Here is a 15,617-nt window from a genome sequence, read left to right as displayed (position 1 = left end):
GATTTTCGCTTCCTACTTTGTCCTTACATGTCTGTAATGTGCATGGATTCTTTTTAAAAATATTTTTCGATTGAAGTTTTTAGTGAGGTAGCTTGTGATTCACATGCCGTTATGAGAAATAGTAGTGGGAGAAGTTTCTCCCAACAGGAACATCGTGTGAAGGTAGAACGCATTATCACAAGCAGAATATTGACATTGGTACGCTCCACCAATCTCTTCAGATTTCCTCAGTTTACTTCTACTGTGTCGATCTTTTAGTAAGATAATTATTGTGGAAAGACATTTTTGAAGCATCATAATATGTTTCATCAGTTGAAAGATAATTTTTTTCTTTGTTTGCAAAACTGCCAATTTCCTGAATACCATCAGCACAAGTAGTCCTGTTGAAATTTAGTGTTATTGAAGTGGCAGTAAAAAGTCTGTATTTTGCCCCTGGCTTAACAAGCCCATATCTTTAGATTCCCTTCTGCTGTTTATCATGTTACAAGAAAGAGTAGTCAACCTTAGTTTTCAGAGAGGTATTTGGTGAGAGAATGTTGCTTCTCGGAAGAGAGGGACTTCATTGCTCCCTCCCTGGAGCGCCTGTTCCTGGTGGTGGCTCCACTAGCTTGTCTGTCTTCTTCTGATGGCCTTGTCTGTCTTCTGCACCTCTGTCCGGCTGGCCTCGCCTCCTCTCTACCCTTCCTCCAGATCTGCCCGCTCCTTGAGGGCACGCACAGAAGACGCCGCTGTCTCACTTGGGCAGGAAAGGGCTCTGTTGGAAGGAGATGGGGGACTCGGACAGACCAGAGAGAGGCTGGAGGGCCAGAGGGACAGGAATCGGAAACATCACAGATCTACATGTTTTTTTCAAAACCGAAGGAGCTGGTCCAGCCCACGGCAGTGGTAGGGTCCTGGACTGGGCGTCGTCACAGCTGCTTCCTCTTGGGCAAGCTCCGGACGACAGTGTCTGTCTGTCCCAGTTCCTACTGATTTATTGCCTCTCAGCTCCACATCCACCTTTTTTTGGTCCCTCTTTTATTTATTTATTTATTTATTTATTTATTTATTTATTTATTTTTTAACGTTTATTTATTTTTGGGACAGAGAGAGACAGAGCATGAACTGGGGAGGGGCAGAGAGAGAGGGAGACACAGAACCGGAAGCAGGCTCCAGGCTCTGAGCCATCAGCCCAGAGCCTGACGCGGGGCTCGAACTCCCGGACCGCGAGATCGTGACCTGAGCTGAAGTCGGACGCTTAACCGACTGAGCCACCCAGGTGCCCCTGGCCCCTGAGAACATTCCCCCTTTGCCAGCGGGTGCAGGGTTAGGCTTCCCAGGGGGAAGGGGCCTCCTGTTTCTGGTGTGTTATTTTCCGTCTACACGCAGCTGAGGCAGTGGCAGCGCTTGGGAGGTTGGCGGCGCTCGCTCTCTAGGGAGATTTCTTGAGCTTTCTTGGTCTCCAAGTAGGAAGCCAGCAGCTCCCGGCACTGCGGTGAAATTCCCCACCAGCCAACGGGGGCGGCCGGCCTCCCCCTTGGTGCTGGTGGGGGCCCCTCCAGGTTCTTGGTTCGCTGCTGGGCTCCTCTGCAGAGAGGGGAGCGGAGGCGGGGAGGGGGTGGGAACCCGGGCCTTGCATCGGCTCTTCCTGCTTTTCTGAGTTCTCTTTGGGTTCTCGTTTAGCGTCAGCTGGTTAATCCTTTATACTACATTTTCTCCGTTCAGATCGTTCAGATTACCGGCGCGGCTTGTGTCCCGCCTGGACCCTGACTGATGCAACCCTGTTCACAAAGCTTCTGTAGTGGGAGGCAGGGCGCGGCTGCCCCCCAGAGCCACTCACAAGCGGGGATTTCCTTCGGTAGAGGCTGGAGGTTGGACAGCCAAGGAAAGATACCACCCCACCATGTCTCTACGTGCTCTATTCGGGTCTGCCCCAGATGCCCACTCTCCCCCGGTCCCTGCACAGGCCGTCAGCTCTCCCGTGGGCCCCCAGCGTGTGCCCCCACCGCCACCCCCCCTTCATTCTGTGACCCCGTCCCTCTCACCCAGGGGACTCTGCTTTGCTGTGCTCCACCACAAAGGAACGGTTAGGCTGTTTTGCTCTTGCTTGCTGCTCTGATGCCCACTCGGTAATCCCCCTGGGGGCAGACAACCTGTTCTTTTCTCTTTGGACCCTGAGCACACGGCGGGTGCTCAGTGTGTGTCTGTTGCACGACCTCATTAGTTACCGAATTTGTAATTTTGTGGGCAGCGCACGAGGCTCCATTTGCCTTGGGGCGTGCGCGCACCCCTTACGGTACTCGTGAGGAGACCCTTGTGTGTAACCGAGCGGGTTGGTGTGCATAAACGGACCAACTCAGTTCATTTTCATTTCCCAGGGAAGTACCTTTCCCCCCGCAAGTCACTGAAGATAAAATGATAGTAAGTCAGAATTTGCCCTCTCTGGAAGGTGAGGGTCTGGGAGGGGCCCCGGGGGGAGGCAGAGAGTGTGTCACCAGTTGAATTGTGTCCCCCTCCCCCTACATTCCTGTGTTGAAGTCCTACCCCCCCCCAGTAGGACTGGAAACGGGACCTTATTTGGAAATAGGGTTGTTGTAGACGTGGTTAGTCAAGATGAGGCCATACCCGAGTAGATCAGGCCGCTCATCCAGTGTGACTGGTGTCTGTATAAAAAAGGGGAATCATACACACACACACACACACACACACACCCTTCAGGTGCTCGTATAAAAAAGGGGAATCACACACACACACACACACACACACACACCCGCCAGGTGCTCGTATAAAAAAGGGGAATCACACACACACACACACACACACACACACACACCCGCCAGGTGCTTGTATAAAAAAGGGGAATCACACACACACACACCCCGCCAGGTGCTCGTATAAAAAAGGGGAAACACACACACACACACACACCAGGTGCTCGTATAAAAAGGGAAACACACACACACCCCGCCAGGTGCTCCAGCCGTGCCAAGGACCCATTAGAAGCCCAGGTGCTCGTATAAAAATGGGGAAACACACACACACACTAGAAGCCCAGGTGCTCATATAAAAAAGGGGAAACACACACACACACACACCCACCAGGTGCTCGTATAAAAAAGGGGAATCACACACACACACACACACACCCCCACTAGAAGCCCAGGTGCTCGTATAAAAAAGGGGAATCACACACACACACACACACACACACCCACTAGAAGCCCAGGTGCTCGTATAAAAAAGGAGACGGACACACAAACACACCCGCCAGGTGCTTGCTCCAGCCGCGCCGAGGACCCACTAGAAGCCCAGGAGGACCCACTAGAAGCTGGGCGGGGCCAGAACACACCCTCGCCTCCTGCCTTCGGAGGGAAGCCCTTCATCCGGGACCTCCAGCCGCCAGAGGACTGCGACAGTAAGTGTCCGAGGTGGAAGGCACCAGGCGCGTGGCCTCTGCGAGGACAGCGCTGGCGCACATGGGGGGGGGGGGGGGGTGGATCTGGCTCTGCCGCGTAGCCGGCCGGCCGGCTGGCGGGTCGCCTCGTTTCCCTCCGGGTCTGGGAGGTGATTCGCGTTCCCTGAGGAAGGTAGTCCCTGATGGCCGTGCCGTTGTGTCCACTCTTGGGTAACACAGGCACGGAGGGGCCGGAAATCCATACTTCCGTGTGAAATCTCTGGTCTTTGAACTGTTGGCAACGGGATACGTTAAAATGGGGCTGACCAGACGAAACGCCTCTGCGAGGCCACCTGTTTCCAAGCTCTGCATTAGCGGAAGAGTGCTGTCAGGTTTGCGAAAGGAGAAAGATCCGGGCGAGGGCCCGGCCGCTGATGGGGAGCCCCCCACACGGAGCAGCACGGAGCGGGGTGCTTTGCCGACACTGACGCCTCTCATCCCTGGTGTGTAACTGGGAGGTGAGCTCTGTGGTCGTCCTCCTATTACAGATGAGGAAACTGAGTTACAGGGGGGGCCCACGACCTTGCCCGGGGTCCCATAGCTAGCTGGGGCCGGCTGATCCCAGGCCATGGATGCCTTCAATGCCCTGGCGGCCTGCCTCCAGACCCGTGGAGGATGGGGGGGCGGGGGGCGGGGGACATGGGGGCCGGCTCTGAGACACAGCCACCACGAGCCTGGGGGAACTTGGCGGCTGCCCAGACCAACTTAAGTCTCCAGTGCCTGCTGGAAAAAGGGCTTCTGTGCGCCCTGAGCATGGGCGCAGAACCAACAGGGCACGTCAAACGCTGACGCGGGCTTGCACGGGCGGCTGCTACGGTGCTGGTGTCATTTGTGGCTCGTGACCTTGCCATCAGGCGACTGTTGTTTTAGCTGATGATACCATTTGCCGACAAGGTATGGCGGATGGTGGGAGTGACCGTGCACGGCCCCCACTGCCAGCCCTCTCTTCCAGTTGTCATGGTTCGGGGTGATGAGGACTTCGGTGAAGGTTGGTGGCAGGCGGGGTGAGATCAGCAGGGCAGCGGGGCTGCGAAGGTGGGGCTCTGGTGTCACTGTGGCAGCAGGGGGATGGCTCACTGGCCCCTTGCCAGGCTGGCTGGGAGGAAGGGGTTTCCTATCCAGTCTTGGTTTAAGCTGCAGTGGAGGTCATCCTGGGGAGCTGGGGTACCCCAGGGATGTATGAAAGGCACACGGTAGGGGGCTGTCCGGCCCCTAAGTCCCCCTTTTCTAGAAACTGCCCCTCCCCCCGCAGAGATATCCAGACACAGCCCCGCCCTTCCTTACCACACAGGACTGCACCAAGAGTGCCTCCTGATCCAGCCAGCTGGAAGAGGCCGGCTTTGAGACCGTCTGTGTCCTGAGTCAACCCAAGTAGGCCGCGACAGAACTTCCGTGTGGAAGTGACCAGTGGAAGCGAGTGGGACGGGTGTTGACATGTATTGCCTACCGAAACGACGTGCTTCTCGTGCTATCCGCTCAGGGCCGAGTCTTTTCTGTGCCCGGCTACAGAGTCTCTTAGCCCCTTGAAAAATGGTTTTCCAAACTGAGGCGCTGTGGTAAGTCCCAAATGACAAACCAACCCTCAGAAGACATGAAGAGGGCTTTGGGGTTTTCCTTGGCGCTCCTGTGACTCCACCTTTCTGAGATGCTCAGCGGATGCTGGCGGGGGGTGGGGGGGGTGGGGGGCCGGTCACCAGCTGGTGGCTGTCCTAGTCTGGGAGGTACGATTTCTCCTTCCGTTTCATGTTGCCTACTGCCAAGGAACTGGCAGCCTCTATGAAGTTTTCCAAATCAGGGATGGTCAGGAAATTCAGGATCCTACTCATTTTTCCCAGGAGGATCTGCATCTTCCGGGCCGCTGAACCACATTCTACCTCCAGGATTGCTTTCTGCCTCATTTCACTCAGCACCTCCGGGGTTATGGACTGTGGGAATTCAGAGAAGGCTGGGTGAGCATAAATGCTGCCCAGGCGTCGTGATTTCCACCCCAGGATCAGGCCCCCTGTTGGCCAAGACCAAGCCTTCTCCGGAAACTTAGCCAAGGGGCACGCCTCTGCTCCCGGCCTTGCCCCCAGCAGTACGTCTCTCATTGACCTGGGCCTGTGGCCACCTGGCCGCAGAGATGTGGGCTGAGGACACATCGAAGCCTGACCCCAAACCAAAGGGTTGCCGGCTCCTGGGCCCTCAAGTGGCCTGCCTTGCAAAGGCTGTGCCTTCCTGGGGGTGTCTGGCTTCTCCCCGTGGATTCCTACCGAGGTGGGGCAGGGAGGGAGATGTCGTCGCACGAAGGGTCTTATTTAAGCCTTACAACGATGTGGTGTCCGTTTTGCAGACAATAATGGGCACGGGAAGTGTAGGAGGCCTGCCTGGTGCCTCACAGGAAGTGGACGGGCTGGCGTGTTCCTCCTAGGACACCCCAGCTGCCTGGCGCAGGTAGACCTGCTGACGAGTCACGTGTGTGCTGAGTTGCTTCATTTGGGGCCCACCCTCCACTGGCAGAGCCCCTGGGGCTTCCAGGCCTCCTGGACTCTGCCTACACCGGCCTTTACCTGACCCTCCTCCTGGGCACTGGCTTCCTTTTGTGGCCCTCCTCCCTCAGTAAAACTGTCCGAAGGCCAGCGGCCCGGGTCCTCCCACCCTGCCAACCTAGCTGCTCCCTTAGCTCATCAGCACGGTGCGGTGGGGGCCGAGTGGGTGGCTGGGGGACGGGGTCGGCCGCTCTGGGACATCTGGGGTAGGTGAGGACGTTGGGACATGACTATTCAGCATGCCAAATGGCAGGCCTCACCAGGCCAGGTGACCAGCTGCCCACTTCTGGCTGTCCACCTTTCCCAGTTGGAAAACACCTCGGTCCTGGGCGAGCCGAACCCACCACATTCCCTCCGCTCCCTTCCAGTGATTTCATTCGGCCTCATTTTGCCCGAGTCTGCTATTCGGTTGCTTTGTCCATCAACCTACAGCTCTGTCTGCTCACCTCCCGGAAAACATGTCTGTCTGTCTCTCTCCCCAGACAGGCAGTCCTACTTTCAGAGACCTCGAACGCCTCTCTGGTGGGTCTGGAAACAGAGCCTTCTGTGCATGGTGAAGGGCAAGTCGGAGCAAGAGCAGGGTCTTGTGTGGGTCCCAGTGGGGGCGGGGGACAAGGACACCCTATTCCTCTCCTGCACTCTGGGCCCGGGGAAGGGTCTCGAGAACCCACCTTCTTGCCCTCTTACGGTCAGAACCGCAGGGTGCACACTCACCATTTGTAGTGGGTTGAACTGTGGCCCCCGAAAGCTATGTCTGAGTCCTAATCCCCAGCACCCGGGGCTCCCACACCCACCGCCCCGCACCATCACCTGGCAAGCTTTTAAGGAATGCAGATCTCCAGGCCCCTCCCCAGACTGACCGGTAGCTGTGTTTGAAAACAGGGTTTTTGCAGATGTCATTAAGGATCTCAGTATGAGGCCATCCAGGACTTAGTGTGGGCCCTAAGTCCAGCGTCGGGTGTCCTTACACAAGAAAGGAGAGGGAGGGACACACAGACGGACCCAGAGAAGAAGGCTGTGTGAGGGTGGAGGGTTGAACCGATGCTGTAGCAAGCCAGCGAATGCCTGGGGCCACCAGAAGTTGGGAGAGGCAAGGAGGGCCTCTCTCCGAGAGCCTGTGGAGGGAGCGTGGCCCTGATGATACCTGGATTTCAGACCTCTAGTCCCCAGGGCTGTGAGAGTGAGTTCCTGTTGTAAGCCACCCGATTTGTGGCAATTTGCTATGGCAGCCCGAGGACACGAATCCATCTGGCTACTTTCTTGCCCGACTTGGGCGGCGCACCCTCAACTCCCCGGTGCTCATTTGTTTCAAGATGAGTGGTTTGGGGAAGAGAGATGAGGATACCCACGGCAGGACTGGGAACGTAGGTTTCCCCCTTGTGTCTGTCCCTGCCAAGTGACGGGGCTGTCGTGTCAGGGGAACTACTGAATGTTGACACCTTTGCTTTCTCGTCTGAGCTCTTTGAGGCTGTCCGGCTCCTCGGCTCCAAGTCTCAAGGGCTCGGAAGTGACTGATTGCTTCTGTTGTGGTCAAGCATCGGGTCAGCGAAGGTGGCCGTGTCGGTCCTCCGTCGGTTGCAGAGATGCCGAACGTGGCCCAGAGAGAGGCCGGTGGCCTGGACCGGCGGGCAGCAGCCTGGCAGAGGGAGGTGAGACCTTACCTTGTACTTGGTGCCCAGGTTTAAGCGGATGTGCTTCTGTTGGTGGTTGAAGCAGAAGGTGATCTCGTCCTGGCTCCTTATTTGTACTTTGATGTACTGGTTGATTTTCAAGGAGATGGACTGGACGGGCGGCGCGTGGACGTGCAGGTTCAGATTCCACCAGTTCCAGGCCTTCTGGTATTTGCCTTTGGGGAAGTAGTAGCCCAGGTTTTGGCTCAGGCTCAACCTAGACCAAGAAGGGATCAGGTAACCATGGCGCTGGGCCCTTGTGCGCGGGGGCAGAGCCTCTCCTGTGGCGAATGCAGGCCTGCCCCCCTCCCCTGCCTCTTTCCCATTCTCCTTCCTCCTGGCCTGGAGGCTCCCACACCCACCGCCCCGCACAATCACCTGGGAAGCTTTTAAGGAATGCAGATCTTCAGGCCCCACCCCAGATGGACAGAATGTGAATCCAGAAGGTGGGGGTCAGCCCTTCCCCAGTGTGCACATCATCCTTCCCTTTGGGTTTTGGACCCGGAGAAGATGTGGTTATCTCTTGCCTGCCTTATTGGAGAATTTTTAAAAATGCTTTATGTGAGGCTAAGTCAAATATCCTAAAACTTTTTTTGCTCGTAATTTTATGTATGTCCCTGAACAAGCCACGTATATTCCCTGAGCCTAAGTTTCTTCATCAAGAAAATAAAAGTAGTTCCTAGATTTCCCTAAGGTCTCTTCTGGCCTTTGAAAGTGAGTGTCACTGGGGACAAGAGGCCCTAATGAATGTCACCAGGTAATGATTTGAAAGAATTGGCTGAGTTTCTTGCCCCCGCTACTTAGCATCCAGTAACTTCTTCTACCTTTGAGGCATTGATTTCTGCACAAAAGGCCCCCAGGGCAAGGCAGATACCTCTGAGAACAAAGTTGTCAACTAGGAAATGAGGCATCTGGGTGGCTCAGTGGGTTCAGTGTCCAACTCTTGATCTCAGCTCAGGTCATGATCTCACAGTTCATGAGATCTAGGCTCTGCACTAATGAATGGTGTGGAACCTGTTGGGGATTCTGTCTCTCCCTCTCTCTCTGCCCCTCCCTCTCTGTCTATCTCAAAATAAATAAACACACTTAAAAAATTTAAAAAAAAAAACTCAAAGAGAAAAAGAAAAAAAAGAAAGGAGAAAATCCCCAAACACACAGAAATTAAAAAAAAAAAAAACTTAAAGAATATGTAAGAAAATATTCTTAAAAACCAAGGCTGGGAGAGTGAAAAAAATTTTTGGAAGTAAAAACAAAAGTCTGGTTTTGACTATCAAGAAGAAAAGCATTATAAAGTTGATGCAAGATGGTAGGCATTTCCCACTCCATGACCACTTAGTAGGGAAGGGAAGTGGGAAATCCTGAAAACACTGAGTACTTACCCCAAAAAGGTAGAGAAAGATTTTGAAGTGGCTGGATTACCTTGATTTGGTGGGATGAAGTTTCCCGCTATTGCCAGAAATGGGAACTTAATGGGGCACCTGGGTGGCTCAGTCGGTTAAGCGTCTGACTTCGGCTCAGGTCATGATCTCACAGCTCGTGAGTTCGAGCCCCGCTTCGGGCTCTGTGCTGACAGCTCAGCGCCTGGAGCCTGCTTCGGATTCTGTGTCTCCCTCTCTCTCTCTGCTCCTCCCCCGCTTGTGCTCTGTCTCTGTCTCTCTCTCCCAAAAATGAATAAAATGTAAAAAAAAAAAAAATTTTTTTTTTAATTGGAAACTTAAGTTCAGTTGCACTGAGATATTTAGAAGTTTGGTTTTGTGTACAATACATGAGACTCCAAAGCACTCACCACGCCCTCCTCTCTGAGCCACCTGGAACAGAGGGGCACTGGGTCTTTCTAAGGCAATTGTCACCAGGTTTGACTCTCAAGAAGCATGGAGGAGATACAGCCCGTGGAACGGGTCACTGTGAGTCTGTGGTCGCTGTTTCACGCACGAGGAAGCAATGGCACCAAGGACAGAGTGCCTTCCCTGAGGCCAGGGACCTGCCTTGCTGCCCTCACGATACCCATCGTCCCCTTTGCAACATGTGCGAGTCGGAGAAACAAATTCACAAGCAAATGAGAGAGAGAGACTTACCCAGTGTGGGAGGACAGATGTGCAGACTGGGAATCAAACCTTAACCACACTGCTTCTCCTTGGGGAGGGGTGTGTGGCTCTCATGACCCAAACTTACCAGATTGCTTTGTTTTCATCATAGAAGGTGGCATGGCCGGAGTTGTTGATAAGGGCCCGGACACAACCTTCTTCACTGTCTTCTAGAATGATATATATGAACTTTCTCTGTTTTGTACTGAGGATGAGCATAGCCACCTTTCCTGATGGATAACTGGAAGACAGTTAAGGCACAAGCACCCTCTTGGGACCCCCAGGAAAGGCAGAGAGCCCTGCAGAGGACGCAGGGCTCAGGAAAACCCATGCCCCAGCCCCAAACCACAAACTTCTTAGGTGTCACATGTGTCGGTATGAGTGTCCCTGGGTTTCGGTGGATACTGTATTTGGCCCGATTCATCAGGAAAGAGAATTTGGAAGACAATCCCACTGGGGTAGAGAATTAATTTTCCATCACCTTGAGGCACCTGGGAAGAGAAAATGAGCTTATGAAAAGCGCACAGGGGCTGACTGTCCCAATTCAGAGTCTAGTTTTGTCACTAGAGTGCTGGGGGTCTATTTACTCTCTGGATGCCCACCCATCACTACCCCAGCCATTGCTACCACCATCTTGCTGGGGGTTCTGAATAGGAAATCTCTCGGGACCTCAGTTTACGTGTCTATGTGATGAGGCTGAAATGGATCACTGTGTGTGTGTGTGTGTGTGTGTGTGTGTGTACTCACAGGCACACACACAGATTTTATTTTTATTTTATTTTTAATTTATTTTTAATGTTTATTTTTGACAGAGAGAGAGAGCGAGCGCGCGCGCGCGTGCACGAACGGGGGAGGGGCAGGGAGAGAGGGAGAATCCGAAGCAGGCTCCAGGCTCCGAGCCATCAGCACAGAGCCCGACGCGGGGCTCGAACTCACAGACCGTGAGATCATGACCGGAGCCGAAGTCAGACGCTAAACGGACTGAGCCACCCAGGCGCCCCCACCCAGATTTTAAACTATTATGTCAATGACTCCAGTGGTTATTGGTTGTATTTGTTTCCAAAGGCTGCCGTAACAAAGGAACACAAACTGGGTACTTTAAAACCCCAGAGATTCATTCTTTCACGGTTGTGGAGGCCAGAAGTCTGAAATCCGGGTGTCAGCAGGGGTGGTTCTTTCTGGAGGCTCCGAGGAAGAATTTCTTCCATGCCTCTCTCCTGGGGTTTGGTGATGACCTGGGATCCCTGTTGCTCCTTGCCTTGTCTACACATGGCTGCAATGTCCACCTCCAGTGTCCCATAGTGTCCGCCATGTGTCTGTGTCTTCACATGGCCATCTTCTTGAAAGAACCACAGACGTCCTGGATTAGGGACCCGCTTCAGCATGACCTCGTCTTCACTACCTCCATAAAGACCGATTTTCCAAGTAAGGTTCCATTCTGAGGCACCAGGCGTTAGGACTTAGATAGAGCTTTTCAGGGGAATACAATTCAACTCATAACATTGGCATCACTCGGGTTTTTTATTTCTTCTTGAGTCAGTTTTAGTGAATTATATTTTCCCGGGACGTTGTTCGTTTTAGGTAAATTTTCAAATTTATTGTCCTAAAATTGTTGTCATGTGGTGTTAAAAAAAAAACAAAACCCTCTATTGCCTCTATAGTTATGACCTTGTCTTCATTCTTTTTATTATGACTCTCTTCTCTCTCTCTCTTTCGTGGATAAACCCTGCTCGAAGATTTGCCGATTTTACTAGTCTTTCCAGAGAACCAGCTTTTGGTTTGCTTCTTCTACTCTCACTTTGTTTTCCATTGTATCAGTTTTTAGTCTTACTAGGATCATTTATATGCTCCTGTCGGTTTTCTATATTATTTTATTTTATTTTTCTAATTCCTTGAATTGAATATTGAGCTTGTTGGTTTTCCTCCTCCTCCTTAATACACGCCTTTAAAGCTATAGCACTTCTTGCAAAATACTGTTTTAGCTGTTTCCCATGCATGTAGATGTTAACCGTGAGTTTCACTCTAAACATGTTCAAATTTCCAGTATAATCTCTCCTTTGACACCTATGTTATTTACAAGTATGTCTTCAAATTTGCAAATGCACAGGGTGCTCTTGGAGATGTTGTTTATTGTTACTAAATATTTATTATTAAATATTTACTTATTTATTATTAAAATTCACGGGGGTAAGAGAGCATGGTCTATGTGGTATCAGCTCATGGGAGAGGATAGTGTTTGCTGGGACTTGCTTAGTGGCCCAGTTGTGTCATCAATTACCGCAGCTACTTCACATGTAGCTATTTCTTTGAGAAGGACCCATGCCCTGGTCTTGTGTTCCCATCTGGGCATTAAAACCCATGCTCCTGGATTATCAGGATGCTCCGTTCTCCCACCTCTCGCTCTCCCCTCCCCAGCACCTGGCGACACCCTGCCTCCCGCTTCCCACACTTGCGCTCTCGTCGTACCCTTCTGGTGTTCAGTTTCTCTATTTGTGGTGTTGATCATTTCTCTTACTTTCTTACACACTCTGTGTTTCTGATGCTTTGTACATTTCATCTACATTTCCCAGATGTTTGCAGCCGGAAGGCTTTTGGGGTCATCTAGTGTCCCACCCCACTCTAATTGGAACTCAGGTTGGTGGTTCTCCAATTAGCATTATTGTTTTTTACATGATTATTTATATATTTTTGAGAGAGAGAGAGAGAGGGAGGGAGGGACGGAGAGAATATGCAAGCATGGGCACACTGAGGACGGGCAGAGAGAGGAGACACAGAATCCCAAGCAGGCTCCACACTGTCAGCGCAGAGCCCGACGAGGGGCTCGAACTCGTGAACCATGAGATCATGACCTGAGCTGAAAACCAAGAGTTGGATGCTCAACTGACAAAGCCACCCAGGCGCCCCACCAACTATTATCTTTAACGATGAAGACCCGTTTGTTCAAGAAAGCTTACAGCGGAATGCCCACATCTAAGGCGATGAAAGAAAATGATACAGTTGCCTGAGGAGCTGGGGCGGAGGGCTCCTGAGGGCATCCGAGTGAAAACCAGTCTGTGAGGTGACAAAGATCTGCAAACCGACTCCAACCCCACACCCAGCACTGTGCTGAACACTTTACCTCCACAGCGCGAGGACTCTGCAAGGTAGGCACCGTCATGATCTCCCTTGAAGACGAGGCTAAATGACTCGTCCTGTGAGAGGAGAGCCAGAGTTCAGGAATCTGCCCCTTGCTTGCCTCCAACCAGTAAGCTCCCAGCCACTTCCCACATTTAGTCTGCAAATCACTGCTCTTTTCTTTTTTAACCTAAAACAGGTGCTTTGTAAAGACATCCAGGGTTGGTTTATTCCTGATGGCCTGTAAGAAGCTTCTAGACATTGCTCATGGGAGAGGATATTTGTAGTTTAGGTCTTAGTTTCAAACGTCCCCTGAAAGCCAGACTTTCTTGAGAGGCTTTCTGCCTGTCAAATCCAATTGTCACGTAATGACATTTTCCTAGTGATGAAGACCCCATGGGCAAAGCAAAATCTCTGACACGGAGGAGAAATTGTCACATTTTCTCTCACTGGGAATTATATAATAAGTGGCTTATCTAAAAGCCTAAATCTCATCACCATTTGCCTGGGGACAGGGTATGAGAGTAGGAGCTAAAAGTTAGGAGAGAAGGGACTACATCTCAGGCCCTCCCTTCAGTTCTACTAGAGTGGAAACTGCCTCACGGGCAGGGCCCTGTGCTATGAGAGAACGGCTGTCTGTCCCTGAGCTCTCTCCCTGTGGCCGTCCACCCCTGAGCTGTCCCTGTGGCCGTCTGTCCCTGAGCACTCCCTGCCTGCTGTGGAGCTGCTGGCTCCTGGGCTGGCCGGGCTGGCCCCTGCCTGAACACGAGCACACACTTCCAAACGGTGCTACCTGACTCAGCAAGCTACCTGGAATTTATTGCTCATTTGAAAAAAACAAAAAAACAGCCAGACGTTCCACTCCTCATGGGCCTTTTGGGCAGCCCCACGTCGTGGGGTGGATTAGGAAGGGACCTCTGCTTAGATCACTTAGTGGGAAACTTCCCCTTGGCTGCAAGGATATTTAGACAGACGCTGCAGGAGTAAAACTCTGAGGCAGGACAGGACAGGGATTGTGGGAAACATGGGGTTCGCCAGCCCAGCTGGAGTAAGAAGCCAAGGAAGGTTTCACTGATATGTTGGAAGTGAGGAAGCTGGAACCTTCTGAGGGCTTCCAACATCCTTACCATTCACTGCTTGGTACAACCTGGAGAGCCCCCCGGCTTTCCGTCAGTTTCTCCATCCACAGGAGTTCTGGCTGCTCCACTGACTTCCTTCTTCACACAGGCCCAAGAGATGAAGGGAGACTGAACTTTCCATTCCTTCCGTGGAGGCTCAAAGAGTCATACCTTGGTTGACAGTATCGGTTTCCAGTTCTTTCCTACTTTTGCCACAAGGTGAAGCAACCCTCGTCATTTTAAGATGTTCGGCTTCTTATCCTCTTAGTGCAAACTGCTTTCATTTTCCTTTGGACACACAGCAGAAATGCGTTTCCCAGTTCTCTCGCATCTAGGTGGGGTCATGTGACTTGTTTGGTGAGTAGAATTTTTTTTTTTTAATTTTTTTTTCAACGTTTTTATATTTATTTTTGGGACAGAGAGAGACAGAGCATGAACGGGGGAGGGGCAGAGAGAGAGGGAGACACAGAATCGGAAACAGGCTCCAGGCTCTGAGCCATCAGCCCAGAGCCTGACGCGGGGCTCGAACTCACTGACCTGGAGATCGTGACCTCGCTGAAGTCGGACGCTTAACCGACTGCGCCACCCAGGCGCCCCTGGTGAGTAGAATTTAAGCCTAGACCTTGACTTCACTCCTGTCCACGCAACAGGATACAAAAGACTCCAAGATGGCGGAGACCCACCAGAAAGGAGCCCAGAGCCCCCAGAGCCAGCCTTGGAGGAGAGCCCCTCAAGAGAGCTATGAGACTTGAGTCAGACGTGACATGAGCAAGAAACATGCATCCGGTTATAAACCTGTTAGCTTTGGGAACTATTTGTTTCAGCGGGTAGTGAGCATTGCTCTGAGTAATACAGGCTCTGGGTCCACGTGAGAGTTATTTACATTTTTGGGGGTCTCACTTTCTTCGACTGGAAAGTGAAGAGAGTTAATACCATACCTATCCCATGAGACTGTTGGGAAAAGCGAAGTTTACGTTACACGTAGAAGTGCTTTATAACCTGCACAGTGTTACACAAATGTTAGGTTCCATTAGGCTTGAGTTCTCCAGTTTAGTAAATAGTAACAGGGCAGTTACTCAGTTGCTCAGGCCAGAATTCTCAGATACATCCTCTCAACTTCTTTTTCTCTCACATCCTACTTCCAATTTAACAGGAAGCCTTTTTGAGTCTTTCTTCAAAAAACACCCCAAATCAGACTGCTTTCCACCACCTCTGCTGCCATTGCCCTAGTTGAGATGCCCGTCGTCTTTCACCCGAATTAATGCCCTGGCTCTCAGCTGAACTTCCTGCGTCTATTAACTTGCCTTGTTAAATCTATTCTCCATACACAGCCAGAAAGATCCTTCTACGGCGTAAAAGATTCTTCTACGGCGTAAGTCAGATGATGTTCCTCCCCTGCTCCAGATCGTCTCATGACTTCATATCATCCTTAGGATAAAATCTCGAGTCTTACTCTGACTCACCAGGCTCTACCCGAACAGGGCATCTGAGCCCATTCCCCATCCTCCTCACTTGCTCACAGCTGTCCTTGAGGAAAGGCCTCAGGACCTTTGCAACGCTTTGCTCCGCCCCTCATTTCATGCATGCCTAGACTCAAATGGCACTTCCCCAGCTGCCTTATACTTATCAGAACAACTCTCCGCTCAGGCCAACAAGTCATGAGCCCCTGA

At 52.0% G+C, this 15,617-nt stretch overlaps 1 protein-coding gene across 1 annotated transcript in view; it reads right to left on the bottom strand.

The window, feature by feature from the left end:
- Positions 1-5,133: 5,133 nt before the first annotated feature.
- Positions 5,134-15,617, bottom strand: part of ERICH6B (glutamate rich 6B) — a 69,583-nt gene continuing 59,099 nt past the window's right edge. Inside the window, exons 12-15 of the mRNA XM_053215756.1 lie at positions 10,121-10,206; positions 9,804-9,956; positions 7,623-7,848; positions 5,134-5,358 (exon numbers count right to left, since the gene is read on the bottom strand). Coding sequence (XP_053071731.1) covers positions 5,143-5,358; positions 7,623-7,848; positions 9,804-9,956; positions 10,121-10,206 — 681 coding nt within the window. The 3' untranslated portion in view covers positions 5,134-5,142. The remainder of the gene's footprint in view (positions 5,359-7,622; positions 7,849-9,803; positions 9,957-10,120; positions 10,207-15,617) is intronic.

This window comes from Acinonyx jubatus, chromosome A1, assembly GCF_027475565.1.
Source record: "Acinonyx jubatus isolate Ajub_Pintada_27869175 chromosome A1, VMU_Ajub_asm_v1.0, whole genome shotgun sequence".
NCBI classification, from domain to species: domain Eukaryota; kingdom Metazoa; phylum Chordata; class Mammalia; order Carnivora; family Felidae; genus Acinonyx; species Acinonyx jubatus.
The sequence above is the reverse complement of the archived record's forward strand: the minus strand, read 5'-3'. Positions and strand labels throughout refer to the sequence as shown.